Source organism: Rhinatrema bivittatum, chromosome 8 (genome assembly GCF_901001135.1).
Source record: "Rhinatrema bivittatum chromosome 8, aRhiBiv1.1, whole genome shotgun sequence".
NCBI lineage: Eukaryota > Metazoa > Chordata > Amphibia > Gymnophiona > Rhinatrematidae > Rhinatrema > Rhinatrema bivittatum.
In genome coordinates, this window is record NC_042622.1 from 276,225,134 (window position 1) to 276,240,363 (window position 15,230).

The window sequence follows — 15,230 nt, forward strand, 5'->3', positions numbered from 1 at the left end:
AACTTTTGACTGGCCCAGTGATGCCACTGAGCATGCCCAGCATGCTATGATATTCTCTGCCACAGGTGTCTCTCTTCAGTCTAGTATGTAGCAAAAGCATTAGCAAAAAATATGAATAAAAATAGAAGGCCCAACTCCGCGGGGTGGCGGGTGGGTTCTGTGAGGACTACATCCTGCTGTCCTGGGATAACACCTATTACACGGTAAGCAATTTTGCTTTATCCCAGGACAAGCAGGATGCTAGTCCTCACATATGGGTGATTAGCAAGCTAGAGGCTGAGTCATTGTGTAGTGGAATGTTGTTGTTGAATGAGTCAGCCGAAGATCACAGAATATTGGATGTAGTAGGAGTTGGGTTTAAGCTGGAAACAAGTTCTTTAAGACAGATTGTCCATAAGCTGAATCTTGTCTTCCTTGCTTGTCCAAACAGTAATGAGCTGCAAAAGTGTGAAGTGAACTCCATGTTGCTGCTTTACATATGTCAAGTATTGGCACTGAACGATAGTGTGCAACTGAAGTTGACATTGCTCTTACTGCATGTGCTTTTACTCGCCCTTGGAGAGGAAGGCCTGCCTGGTTCGTAACATAACTGTATACAATCTGCTAGCCAATTGGATAGAGTATGTTTACCCACTGCTTTACCTGGTTTGTTGGGGTCATAAGAAACAAAGAGTTGATTGGATTTCCTGTGGACTGCAGTGCGGTTTAAGTAGAAAGACAGAGTACGCTTGCAATCTAAGGTGTGTAAGGCTCTTTCTCCTTGGTGAGGCCTTGGAAAGAATGTGGGTAAAACTATAGATTGGTTTAAGTGGAATTCCATAACTACCTTAGGGAGGAATTTAGGATGAGTACGGAGAACCACTCTGTCATGTAAGAACTTAGTGTAAGGTTCATATGTGACAAGTGCTTGTAACTCACTAACCCTTCTAGCTGATGTAATGGCTATGAGGAAGATAGTTTTCCATGTAAGAAATTTTAGATCACTGGAATCTATGGGTTCAAAAGGAGAACGCATGAGTCTAGTTAGAACCAAATTTAGATCCCATGGTGTGACCGGGTGTCTAATTGGTGGTTTAAGGTGAATTAAACCTCTCATAAACCTGCTGACAAGAGGTTGTGTAGAGATAGGTGCATCTGCTACGTGATTATGGTAAGCTGAAATTGCACTTAAATGTACTCTTACAGATGAAGTCTGTAGACCAGATTCTGAAAGATTTATTTATTTAAACAGTTTTATATACCGAATTTCTTGTAACAGGATTACAAATCAAAACGGTTTACATAATAACAATAACAGTGCCTCAAATAGTGCAATTACATAAAACAGAGGAATACAGAACTAGAACTAGGAAAAGATGGTACAAGTAGTTTAGTAAAGACTTTGTAGGGCAAGTGAAAGGATTGATGTCGTTTTGCCTGCACCACAAAGTGTATCTCTTCCATTTGGAAGCATAGTTCTTCCTTGTGGAAGGTTTACGTAAAGCTATAAGAACTTGGGATATGTTGGATGAGAGATTGAATGGTTGTAAAATCAAGCTTTCAACATCCAAGCTGTCAGTGATAGGGATTGAAGGTTGGGATGTCTCAACCGACCCTGATCCTGAGTTATGAGAGTGGGAGCTACTCCCAGACAAATTGGATCCCTGATTGAGAGGTCTAGAAGTGTGGGAAACCATACTTGTCGAGGCCAATATGGGGCTATGAGAATCATGGTCCCCTTGTCCTGTTGTAGCTTCACTAGAGTTTTGGTTATGAGTGGTATTGGAGGATACGCATAACACAGGCCTGAGTTCCAAGGGCGAGCAAATGCGTCCTTGGATGGCCTGTTGTTCAGGTTGTATAGGAAACAGTAGTGGTCCACTTTGTGATTCAGATGTGATGCAAAGAGGTCTACTGTTGGTTGTCCCCAACGTCGAAATATCCTGGTCACTATTGTGGGATCCAGGGACCATTCGTGTGGTTGGAATTGACGACTGAGTCTGTCCGCCACTACATTGTGAATGCCTGCTAGGTAAGTGGCCTTGAGAAACATGGAGTTGTTCAAGGCCCAACCCCATATCTGAGCTGCCTCTTGACAAAGGAGGTACGAGCCTGTCCCTCCCTGTTTGTTGATGTACCACATGGCTACTGTGTTGTCTGTTTGGATCAGCACAGTCTTGTTTGTAAGGCAGTCCTTGAAGGCATGTAGAGCATATCGTATAGCTCGAAGTTCCAGGAAATTGATTTGAAATGTTGCTTCGAGCTTTGTCCATGTTCCTTGTGTTTGGAGATTCCCTATGTGAGCTCCCCAACCCAAGGTGGATGCATCTGTAGTCAGAGTTATTTGTGGAACTGGTTGTTGAAAGGGTAGGCCCTTGCACAAATTGTCCTTGTTCACCCACCACAGTAGAGAAGAACGTAGTTGGTGGGTTACTTGAATTGGAGAATAAAGCAGTTGAATGGCTTGGATCCATTGTGATCTTAAAGTCCATTGAGTTACCCTCATGGCCAGTCTTGCCATAGGAGTGACATGAACTGTGGATGCCATGTGGCCTAGTAATGTTAGAAACTGATGAGCTGTTGCTTGTTTCTTGGAGTGAATCGAGTTTGCCAGTAGAGACAGTGTGTTTGCTCGATCTTCTGATAAAAATGCCTTTGAGAGGTTGGTGTTCAAATCTGCTCCTATGAATTGTAGGAGATGGTATGGAGTTAGATGTGATTTTGGATAGTTGATGAGAAATCCCATGGAGTGCAGTAGAGCAATAGTTTGGTTGAGAGACTGTATTGCTCCTTTTTGAGATTGGCTCCTGATGAGCCAATCGTCCAGATATGGGAAAACATGTACACCTTCTTTGTGTAGGTGTGCTGTTATTACTGCCAGGCATTTGGTGAAGACTCTGGGAGCAGAAGCTAGTCCGAATGGCAGTACTCTGTATTGGTAATGTTGAAGGCCCACCATGAAGCGCAGATACTTGCGATGAGGAGGGTATATTGGTATATGGGCGTAAGCATCTTGAAGATCCAGAGAACAGAGCCAATCTCCTGCTTGAAGAAGTGGGAGCATTGTGCCTAGAGAAACCATCCTGAACCTTTCTTTCTTTAGAAATTTGTTGAGATTTCTGAGGTCGAGGATGGGACGTAGGCCTCCAGTTTTCTTTGGAATGAGCAAATATCTGGAGTAGAATCCTCTGCCCTGCTGAGACCTGGGCACTAGTTGAATGGCCCTGGCTGTCAGGAGGGTGGATAATTCTATTTGTAATTGAATTATTTGGGAATTTTGTTGTGGATAGGAAGTTGGTGGGAATTCTGGAGGAATTGAGAGAAAATTTAGTTTGTATCCTTGAGCTACAATGGAAAGTACCCATTGGTCTGTTATCTTTTCCCAATTTGAGTGGAAATAGGAAATTCTTCCTCCCACTGGTATGTGTTGTTTGGGGTTTAGGAGGGAGGGCCTGTTCTCTGGATTTGTGTTCAAAAACCCGTAGCTGGACCAGTCTGTGGAGGAGGCTGGGTACGAGTTGTTCTTGGTTGCCTGGCCTGAGAGCGCTGGGTAGGCCTAGAAGGTCTAGCCCTGGTAGGTTGATTGTAGTACCTTCTTGGTCTGTAGTATGGTCGCCTAGGTTCTCGACGAGGAAAACGTCTAGGGGCCTGAGTTGTCGGTTCTTGTGGTAATTGTGACAGCTGTCTTAAGGTCTCCGTGTGATCCTTAAGTTGTTGGACAGCATCCTGTACTTTTTCCCCAAACAAATTATCTCCACGGCATGGCAGATCTACAAGCTTGTCTTGCACTTCAGGCCTGAGATCTGATGCTTTCAACCAGGCCCATCTTCGTGCTGTAATGCCAGCTGCTGCTGTTCTTGAGGCTGTGTCAAAATTGTCATAAGCAGCCCTTACCTCATGTTTCCCAGCCTCCAGGCCCTTGGCAATGATGGTTTGTGCAGATTCTTGGAATTGTTCTGGGAGAGAATTTGTAAAGTGTTCCATTTGCTTCCAGAGATCCCTTTGATACTGTGTCATATACAGTTGATAGGCAGAGATTCTGGAAGATAGAAGTGCACCTTGGTACACTTTTCTGCCCAGGGAGTCTAGAAAGCGATGATCCTTCCCTGGAGGAGCTGAAGAATGTGGACGTACCCTTTTGGATTTTTTCTGGGCAGATTCTACTACCACAGATTGATGTGGTAACTGTGCCTTTTGAAAGCCTGGTGCTTGCTGCACGAGGTAGGTAGTTGTCTACACGTTTGTTAACTGCTGGAACCGTGCATGGGTGTTCCCACACTCGTAGGTCCAACAGGACTTCGTGGATAGGGATTGCCAGAACCTGTTTTGGTGGGTCCACAAACTGTAGCACCTCTAGGGTATGTTGTCTTGAATCCTCTTCTGATGAAAGCTTGAATGGTATTGTATCTGCCATATCTTGGACAAAACTGGAAAAGGATAAGTCCTCTAGTGGGGATCTTTTCCTTACTTCAGGAGGTGAGGGTTTGGACATGAACTCCTCAGAAGAGGTGTTTGATCTTTGGTCATCCCAAGAATCTTCTACATCCGGTTCCTGATAGGGACTTCTTGGGGTTTTTCTTAAATTAGTGGACACACCTGATAGTCCAGGTAAAGGATCATCAATGGAAATTATTGGAGGAATATTTTCTATGGTTTTCTGAGGAGTTGTGTCGAAGATTTTTTGATATATTTGTAAAAGGCGTTGAAAAAGTGCTAACTCCTGAGGGTCAGTATCATCTGGTACTGTTGTCATCGAGGAAATGACCGGTGGTCTCGATGTCGTTGTCGAGGGTGGTCCTGCCGGTGTCGATACTGTCGATGACGGTATCATCGAAGTTATCGGTATCGATGAAAAGGATGGGATTTGAGCATATATCGACGTTGATGACGTAATGATCTTTGGTGTCTACGTCGAATCTCTCTGTACCGGAGTCAAGAATGACCCCGGCATCGGTGTTACCAACAGTATCGGCAAGTTTGCCGGCATCGATGTAGAAATCATCGGCATCGACAATGAAGTCGGTACTGCGAGTTGTTCCTTCAGAGCCTGTGAAATCGCTTGTCGGATTAAATCTGACAATTCCGGCCGCGCAACCGTTGAGCTCAGAGCGGTTGAGGGCGGTGGCGTAGGCTGAAGCACAAGTTCCTGAGACGTACCTTGTGTTGGATCTGGTGCCGGCAATGGAGTCGAGGTAGGCCGAGGCGTTGAAAACTCCGACGTCTCCTGATGTCTAGGCCGCTTCGCTGTCGAGGGTTCCTGGGAAGCCGGGTCGGACAACGAGGGGCTTCGATGCCGGTGTCGATGTTTCGACTGATTTTTCAGTCGATTTTGTCGACGTCGAGGACGAAGAAGGGGACGAATGATCCCCCGACGGTCCCGGGCGAGGTTTTTTAAGGACTATGCGCTTAGTCGCTCCAGCCGGAGACGACTTTGATGACTGTGATGGAGAAGGTATAAGTTGCAGGCTGAATAAATGCTCCATTTTTTCGAGCCTGGTTTTCCTGGTTTTTGGCGTCATCTCCGCGCATTGTGGACAGTTGTGCACATCATGTTTTTCACCCAGACACATCACACATTCGGTGTGTGGGTCTGTAAGTGACATTTTTCTTGTACAAACAGGGCATTTTTTAAACCCTGTGGACATTGTGAAATCGACGGCCGTCGATTCGACTGAGGAGAATCTTTAAGTCTCCGAAACAGAAAATTTTAGACTGGGTTACTTACCGGCCGGCAAGAAAAACCCCCGAGAGATTTTCTGTGACAGATAATATCAACTCAAGACTATTAAGTCGAGTAAATAGTTGAGAAAAACACTCAACGGCTCCAGACCCGCGATGCTAACTGCAGCGCGGAAAAACGAAGACTGAAGAGAGACACCTGTGGCAGAGAATATCATAGCATGCTGGGCATGCTCAGTGGCCTCACTGGGCCAGTCAAAAGTTTCTAGAAACTTTGACAGAAAGTTTTCCCGCCTGGGCTCCGTTCAGTGACGTCACCCATATGTGAGGACTAGCATCCTGCTTGTCCTGGGATAAGGTAAAAAATGGAAATCACAGTAGTACCTTAGACACACCTTAATATGCCAGACCCTCTTAGGGATACATGGTGTTCAAACTATCCAACTGGCTGATGCCTTTCTTGGAATCTTAACATTCAAGACATCTAGCACAGCACATGGTTGCTTCTAGCATCAAATACCTATAAGTCACATTATGCCACTTGAAGTTCACTCACTGTATATTCTGCATGCTTTTTCCCATACCACTTCATCCATTTTCTGAACTCTTTGTCCATTGTCTACAAGAGAGAACAACAGAACAACCTATTATGACATCTTGTGCTGCCATGACATAGAAGTCTGATGAGAAGGGAATCGCACATTTATCATCTACTAAAATGTGACATTGTTGGCAAAGGATGGACCTAGCCATCAGAGCAAAGGGAAAGACATCATAACTCCCTGGACTTCACCATAGGATGTTTGTTCAGTCCTGGCTAAGGTCTCTGACCTATCACACTTTAGTTTTCTTAAAGGTAAGACATTACCACCAGCAGCTCTTCCCTCTCCTTTTCTGTGCATGGCAATCTCTCATAACCGTCCCACAAAAAAAGGAGCCAAGTCCTGAAGATATGCCCAGGCTTTTGCTTCAGGTCACGGCAACAAGCGAGTTTTGGCTGTCATTCTCTTTTTTATTTTTTTAATGCTAAAATTAACATTGGCTTTTATTGTTCTTTTGCTCTGGAATTTTTGTACCACTGACTGTGTGTTATACAGTGTACTATTCTCTTCATAAAGATCCATCATAGTTTTAACCCCCCATTGACTGGAAAGTATAACGAGGTCCTCTTTAAAATAAAGGTTATAGTGATATTTAGCAGTTATGCCTCAAAGGAGGCATTAAATAGCTCCCTGAAAAAAAAATACTCCTCAAAGTGAAAAGCAGATATTCAATCAACCATGAAAGTTAGACAGTATGACGTGTAACATATTATAGAAAACAGTAGAAAAAAATCATCTGGCCCATTCAGTCTGTCCAGTAAATAATATACTACTACATAACAAGTGCGTGTTCAACAGTTTTATTGTATATACACAGACGGACACTGACCTAAATCATTTTTCATCATCTTTATTGGGGGGTGGAAAATAATGTTTCATTCTGGAACACAATTATCTCCAATAGCTCTCCTTTGTGTCACCACAAATAATTACTCAGATCGGGGTATTCTGACCAGGGCTGACCTTGATGGAAACATTTCATTTGAAGTGTGTAGTCCATTAAAAAGTTGTAACAAATCACATAGTACATATGTATGGGTTTGGCATGGAGCCCCAACTGTGCAAAAAAGGGATTGCCAATTACATAGGAATGATGGCACAGTCTGTGTATGAAAAGCAAGCCAGTAAAACAATGTCGTCACTTGCTAGGGGAGAGTTTAGGTTTAAGGAATAGGGAGCTTATACAAAGCTAGAGAAAGAATATAAAGTATTTATCACAACTACCTAACCAATGTAAAGGGGGTGGGGCAGACAAGACGCACCTATGCAAAAATCTTACCACCTGTTCTTCTTCCTTCACAGCTACTGAAGGCACATCAATATATTAAATCTCACATCTTTATAGTAACTAACTGCTCCCTTTAGTTTCTTGGAGCAATGCCACAGCAAAGTGGTCTGAAAAGGCCAGAGTGTGGCTTAGCTGGCACTATGCTCACATCTGCGCCACAGGCATTTGCTGGCTTCAGATCCTATTACAAGCAGTTTCACATAACTGAAGTGTATTGTTCCTCTACATCTTACCTCTCCATCTCCTCCCTACTTTATTTCTAAGCCGATTACCTGTGATGCGCAACCACCTTTGGCAATTAAGAAATCAGAGAAGGTATTAATGAGGGAGTGGGAGGGAGTATATAAAAAAAACTCCCTCAGTCTCACCCGCTCATCCTTAAAATACAAAACCACAGGGAATCCTGGGTGAAGGGAAGAGGCCCTTAGCAGAGTTTACCAACTAAGGGTCTGGAAAGTTTAAACAGGCCCTGGGGAGCAGGCAGGGACACACCCCACACTAAGATCTGCTATGTTTAAGGATTGTGAGTTATCTGAAGTCAAAGTGAGCTACACTGTTTATTTGCAATGAACAATTCAAAAACAAATTACCGTATTTTTCGCTCCGTAAGACGCACTTTTTTTTCCCCAAAAGTGGGGGGGAAATGTCAGTGCATCTTATGGAGCGAATATTTAAAAAGAACAAAAACAACTAACTACAACCCCCCCCCCCTCCTGACCCCCCCAAGACTTGCCAAAAGTCCCTGGTGGTCCAGCAGGGGTCTGGGAGCGATCTCCTGCACTCGGGCTGTCGGCTGCTGGTATTCAAAATGGTGCAGATAGCCTTTGCCCTTACTATGTCACAGGGACTACCGGTGCCATTGGTCGGCCCCTGTCTGTCCTGTGACAGGGGCCGACTGCTGGACCACCAGGGACTTTTGGCAAGCCTTGGGGGGGGGGGGGGGGGGGGGGCGGAGGGTGGAGGGTTGTAGTTAATTAAATTTAAAGGGTTGGGATGGGGAATGGGGACAAAAAAAAAAACATTTTATGCCCTCCCCTAATTTGCTCCATAAGACGCACAGATGCCCGGGAACAGAGCCGGTTTAGCACACCATTTTATTATTATTTTTTTTTTTATCTTCCCGCTCCAAATCCTAGGTGCGTCTTATGGAGCGAAAAATACAGTACACAAAAGGGAAAGAGCCAGAGTCTGGCTGTTTCCATGCCGCTATCACCCAAGTTACCACATATGGTGTTAGAATGGGATCTCTTGCCTAAGCTGGAAGCATAGGCACGAGCCTACAACTGCAGCAACCAAAGAAAAAACAAAACCACCCCTGCGGAGTTCTGTTTGTTAGTTTTTCCCTGGGACCTCTCCAGATCCACTCACGCTCCCTTCATACACAGGCCTAGAGGGCTAGCACTGCCTGTTCAAGAAGCGAGTCAGGGCCAGAGAGGCCAGCAGGTCCGTCTCCCCTTTCCCCAGAGAGTGACCCAGTTTGTGAGGCAGCTTGGAAAGAAGTGAAGATGGAGCAAGTGATGAGGTCCTTGCTATAGGGCAGCAGGCACTGCAAGAACAGGTGATGCAGCTTGGGAGAGTTGCCAACCCAGCTAGCACAAGCTGTGCAAACCGCAGTAACAAGTCCTTCACCCGTGTCACCAACACTACTTAACATGACACCAGGAGAAGACCCCGATGGTTTCCCTAAACAGCTCTGAATGCACAGCACGACTAGCAGGCTGGCCGGAGGACAGGTGAGCTACCTATCTAGGGAATCTACTCACCGGGAATAGTCAAAATGCCTTCCAAACCGCCAATCCCAGAAGGGAGGGCCACGTACCAGGAAGGCAAGGACACCGTTCTAGAGACAGCAGGACTCACCCCAGAAGCCTACCAACAGCGATTTCAGCAGGGAGTTCTTCAGGCTGGTGAAAACCCTAGGAATCTGTATGTTGCTTGGAAGTGGCTGTACCCGGAAGGGAAGACCGGGCTACAGGAAGCCAAAACCGTTCTGCTGGAACAGTTCCTAGATAGTCCTGAATGGCCTATGTGACAATGGTTCTGCAGACACCACTGGAAAAGGCGCTGGAAGTGGCGGAGGCCTAATACCAGGCCCAAGTCACCAAGGTTCCGAGAGAGGTCACTCGACCCAGGTAGAGGACGACAGTCTCTTCAGAGGCCCTGACAAGCAGAAGTGCAGACCCAGCTGGACTTTACACCTCAAGTGAAAACCTCACCTGGGCCGCCATGTTTCAGCCATTTCCTCTTCGCAAAAAAAAAAAATAACAGAAAGGATGAGCAAGGCACAGTGCAATCAAGAGCATGGCCAACTCAGCCCGACACGGATGAGACTGACCCAAGCACAGCTCCCGACCTGAGTTCAGCTTCCTAGCCTGACCAGCTTCCCACCCAGTCATGAGCACAGCTGCTGCCTAGGTACAGCTGAATCAGCCTCATGCAAACAACCTCTTCCACCAGAGTGGAGGTAGCAAGCCTAGAAGGAGTGCAAGAATAAGAGCAGACTGAGCCAGCTGATCAACTCACAAGAGACCACTTGGTGCAAGGTCCTTATTCTGAAGCAATTTTGTTCCAGTGGAGTACAAACATGGCTTCCAGTACTCAGTCACACTCTCTGAGGTTGGGACATCATACATCACCACTGCTCATGGGGAAGATGGGGCCCAACAAAACAGACGCAAAGCAAAGCAACCCTCACAGTCAGCCACAGCAGAAAACTTAGACCCACCAAGGCACTGTGAATCAGCCTGTAACAGGTGAAGGGAAAAGGGATGGCCCACAGCCGCATGCACAAGGCAGCAGCAACACATCAGCAGCAAAAGGAGATCCTGCAAGTCAGGCGATGAGCGGACAACCAACATGTGTATACGATGGCACAGCAGTGTATAACCCGGGTAGCTTAGCGCAGTGGATGGGATCGTGGCAAGGGCAGCAGGTATGCACCTATTATAGCAACATACGATTGCCCAAAGGGGCAACATGGGGTCACTGTGATCCAGCGAGCATGCACCTTTCGCCACCAAATGGGCCTCAGCAGTGATCACTGACTATACACTCTGTTTACCCGGGAACCTACCCCTACGTGCCTCATGTATGGAGGACATGGGTTGGATCCTCTCAATGACATTAGGGTAATGCGGCACAGGGTGCAGAGTGCGGGCCTCAGAAGACCATTAACCTGGCACCAGGAGATGGTGCGTCACCCAGGAACACAGACAGGGAGAACCATTCTTCTCGGGCGGCAGACAGTGGCAGCCAGGAACCAACAGAAGTGCCGGCACATCAAACTAGTGGACCAGTTTTGCAGGATAAACCAATTGACATCAGAAGAGCCATCACAACAGCAAATCAGGACTCCGAAACCTTTGACTGGTAAGTGTGGTGGGGACTCTAGAGGTTGGGGCCAAGCCTCAGGGGACACTTCAGACGTGCAAGCGGAGAGTAAGCAAAAGAGAAGGAACGGGTCAGAGTCTAGCTTACATAACTCCTCAGATACTTCAGACTCTTCTAGTTCCGCTCAGACCATCCAGTAAAGCAGTAAGGGGACCACTGGTGCTAACAGCCCTATTGCAGTAATGGGAAAGAGTTCCAAAAGCCATGGGTAAGAAGATTAAAAAGAGATGTACATTGATATATATTCAGAATATTAGAAGGGGCAATAGGAAGGGCAAGAAGAGTGATTGGCCACTAGCAGCAAACAAAAACATCCCCAGGAACATTATTAACAGGACAACAGCATTTATGAGAATGATAAGCGTCATCGAACAGGAAGGTTCCTCCTAGTACGGCCCCAAGTTGAGTTATGCCAACACCATTTTACAATCCTATAAGGAGTATGACAGTTGGGCGTGGCTTAACTATGACAAGCATTTTCAAGATGAAATGGAGGAAAACAATTTCATTTCCTGGGGCATGCAAGACTTAGGTCTATGTCTCAAACAGATGAACAAGGCATGCGATGCCAGGGCACTGGGTCGACCTGCAGATAAGTACAATACGACGCCAACTGCCTCCTCAGCTATGGGTACGAACACCACCTGTTTGAAATACAAGTCTTCCTGCAGTTTTTAGGAATTCAAGTTTTGGCATGCATATTTCATCTGTTTCGGTGCACATCCAGCAAACAAGTGTGCCAAGAATGCCAGTAAAGGGAGTACTGAAAAAGCAAAATGAATCAACTCTTTTCAGCAAGGCCATGTCCCCTATTAACCTTAGCGTGATGTTGGCATAGTTAAACTGTTATCCCAAACATACAGAAGCAGGAAGAATAAAGCACAGTTGCTTACCTGTAACAGGTGTTCTCCTAGGACAGCAGGATGTTAGTCCTCACATGTGGGCGACATCATCCGATGAAGCCCGGCACGGAAAACTTTTGTCAAAGTTTCTAGAAGCTTTGACCAGCACACTGAGCATGCCCAGTATGCCGCTATCTGCGCATCCACGTGAGGTCCCGCTTCAGTCTTGTAACATAGAAGGAAAAAATTATGATCGAAAAAAAATAAAACTAATCGGAGGGAAAACCTAATTCTGTGGGGAGGTGGGCGGGATTGCTGAGGACAAAAAATCCTGCTGAGAACACCTGTTACAGGTAAGCACTTTCTCCTAGGACAAGCAAGATGGTAGTCTTCACATGCGGGTGAATACCAAGTTTCAGACTATCCCTGAGAACAGGAAAGGCCAACAGCGACCGAACAAGGTGCCAACTGGTACAACATAACTGCAGCGCTGTAGGGACTGTCTGGTTTTCAGGGAAGCACGAAGAGTTGGGTTCAGGCCTGGAAAGGTTGCACAAGACAGATTGACCGAAAGCACTGTCCTGGCGCCCATCTTTATCCAAGCAATAATGAGCCACAAAGGTGTGAAGAGAGCTCCAGGTTGCGGCACCGCAGATTTCGATGGGGCTGCACGTAAATGAGCCACAGACATCGCCATAGCCCGCACAGAGAGAGCCTTTACTCTGCCGGCTAGTGGAACCCATCTGCGCATAGCAGAAGGCAATGCAATCCGCAAGGCAGTTTGACAAAATTTGTTTACCCAGTGCAACTCCCAACCTGTTTGGATCAAATGACACAAACAGCTGAGTGGACTGCCTGTGGCCAGGGTGCGATCCAGACAGAAAGCCAAGTCCATTTTACAGTCCAGAGTACGAAGAGCCCGTTCCCCCGAGAGGGAGTGAGGCCTCAGAAAGAAAATGGGTAAAACAATAGACTGATGTGAAAATCAGTGACAACCTTGGGCAGAAACTTAGGATGTGTACGCAGGACCACACAATCATGAAAAAACCTCATGTAAGGAGGGTACGTACCAAGGGCCTGAAGCTCATTGACCCTATGAGCCGAAGTGATAGCCACCAGGAATATTACCTTCTAGGTAAGAAACTTCAGGTCGCATGATTGCAATGGCTCCAAGGGAGGGCGCATGAGCCATGCCAGGACAACATTAAGATCCCTGGAAGCAACTGGAGACCGCAAAGGAGGCTTCAGTTGGAGGAGGCCCTACATGAAATGGCCTACTAAAGGTTGGACTGAAACTGGCGCGCCAGCAACACCCCGATGGGACGCACTAATAGCACTAAAGTGCACCCTGACTGAGCTGGTCTGAAGCCCAGACTCAGAAAGATACCACAGGTAGTCTAATAGCCGGGGAAGGGGACATGAGAAAGGATCTAAATCCTGCCCCGCATACCAGAAGGAAAATCTTTTCCACTTCATGCTTTCGAAATGCCACCAGAACCTGGGAGATGCAGTCCAAGAGCACCACGGGCTGGATGACTAAGCACTCAACATCCAAGCCGTCAGGGACAACGCCCGGCGGTTTGATTGGCGCAGAGCGTCCTGATTCTGCGAGATGAGATCGGGCACTGTCTCCAGCCGAATGTGTGCCCGCACCGACAGGTCCTGCAGAAGTGGGAACCAAACTTATCGGGGCCAAGAGAGGGCCACGAGGATCATGGTCCCTCTGTTCTGCTGAAGCTTCAGCAGCGTCCTCAAGAGAAGCGGTAGAAAGGGGTACGCTTATAACAGGCCTCTTCTCTTCCCCATTGGAGGAAGAAGGCATCGCAAGCTGGACATCCACACCCCCCCCCAACCCCCCAGTACTAGGGAGCAGAGCCTGCTCACCTTGTGGTTGTGGTCCACATCTGGCATACCCCACCGGTGAAATAGTTTGGCAGCTACCTTTTGGTTGAGGGACCACTTGTGTGGCTGGAAGGAGCGGCTTAAGTGGTCCGCCAGCACATTGAGATGACTCGATAGGTATGTCGCTTGGAGAGATATCCCCTGTGAAAGGGCCCAATTCCACACTTGCACCGCCTCATGGCGGAGGAATAACGAGCCCGTGCTGCCCTGCTTATTGATGTACCACATCGCAATCCGGTTGTCCGTCCGGATCAGGACATGCTTGTGCGACAACTGGACTCTGAACACCAACAAGGCGTATCGGATTGCCTGAAGCTCCAGGAAGTTTGACAGTGGGCTTCGCTGGCGGTCCAGAGACCCTGCATGTGGATCCCGTCCACATGGGCTCCCTAGCCCTGAGGAGAGGCATCAGTGGTAAGGATCACCTGAAGCAGAGCAACTTGGAAGGAAAGCCCCCTCTCCAAATTGGAGAGGTTCTCCCACCAAGACAGAAACACACGCAGAGGGTCCATGATTGCAACTGGAGTCTTGAGGTCCTAGGAGGCCTGTCATCACTGGGACCACAAGGTCCACTGAGCCCTCCCTCATGCACAGGCAGGCAAGAGGGGTCACATGGATGGAAACTGCCATGTGGCCTAGCAGGTTGAGCAGAAGGCAGGCGGTACTTGCCGACTGTTCCGGACATAGGTGGCTAGCAAGGCGAGGGCATTAGCCCGACCCTGGGCCAAAACGCCATTTCCTGCGCAGTGTCCAGCCTGGCCCCTATGAAGTCCAGCTGAAGAGATGGACAGAGATGAGACTTGGGGTAGATGACAACGAATCCCAACGTCTGTAGCACCTGCATCATCAGAGCCAGCACACTCAAGGCTCCTGTCCGGGAGTTGCTCTTGATCAGCCAGTCGTTGAGGTACAGAAAGACATGTACTGATCGATGCCTGAGGTAGACTGCCACCACTGCCAAGCATTTGGTAAAAATGCGGGGGGTGGAAGGCAACCCGAAGGGCAGCACCCTGTATTGGAAATGAGCCTTCCCCACCACAAAGCAGAGGTACAACCTATGGCTGGGGAGAATGGCTATGTGAGCCTACGCTTCCTTGAGGCTCAGGGAACAAAGCCAGTCTCCTCCTCTGAGGAGGGGGATTAGTATGCCCAGAGAGACCATCTTGAAGTTTTCTCTTGCAAGTAATTTGTTCAACGCTCAGAGGTTGAGGATGGGGCGCAAGCCACCATTCCTTTTCAGGATGCGGAAATACCTTGAATAGAACCCTCTGCCCTGTTGGGAGTGAAGGACTGGCTCAACCGCACCTGCTGTGAGAAGGGCGGAAAGCTCCGTTTGAAGTATGACCTGCTGGGCGGAGAAACCCCATGATGGACATGGGGGAGTAGCTGAAGTTGAGACGGTACCCCTGACGGATGACAGAAAGGACCCATCGGTCCCAAGCAATTTTTTTTCCCAGCGATGGGAGAAGCTGAGAAGCCTGCCCCCTATTGTTGGATCCGATGACAGGGGTACAGTTTGACTTCTACTCCCTTACCACCAGTCAAAAG

The 15,230-nt window shown here is 47.5% G+C and overlaps 1 protein-coding gene across 1 annotated transcript in view; it reads right to left on the minus strand.

The window, feature by feature from the left end:
• The window catches only part of DOT1L (DOT1 like histone lysine methyltransferase), a 590,530-nt gene that overhangs the window by 346,526 nt on the left and 228,774 nt on the right, over window positions 1-15,230 (minus strand). The window contains 1 exon segment of the mRNA XM_029610991.1: window positions 6,215-6,277. Coding sequence (XP_029466851.1) covers window positions 6,215-6,277 — 63 coding nt within the window.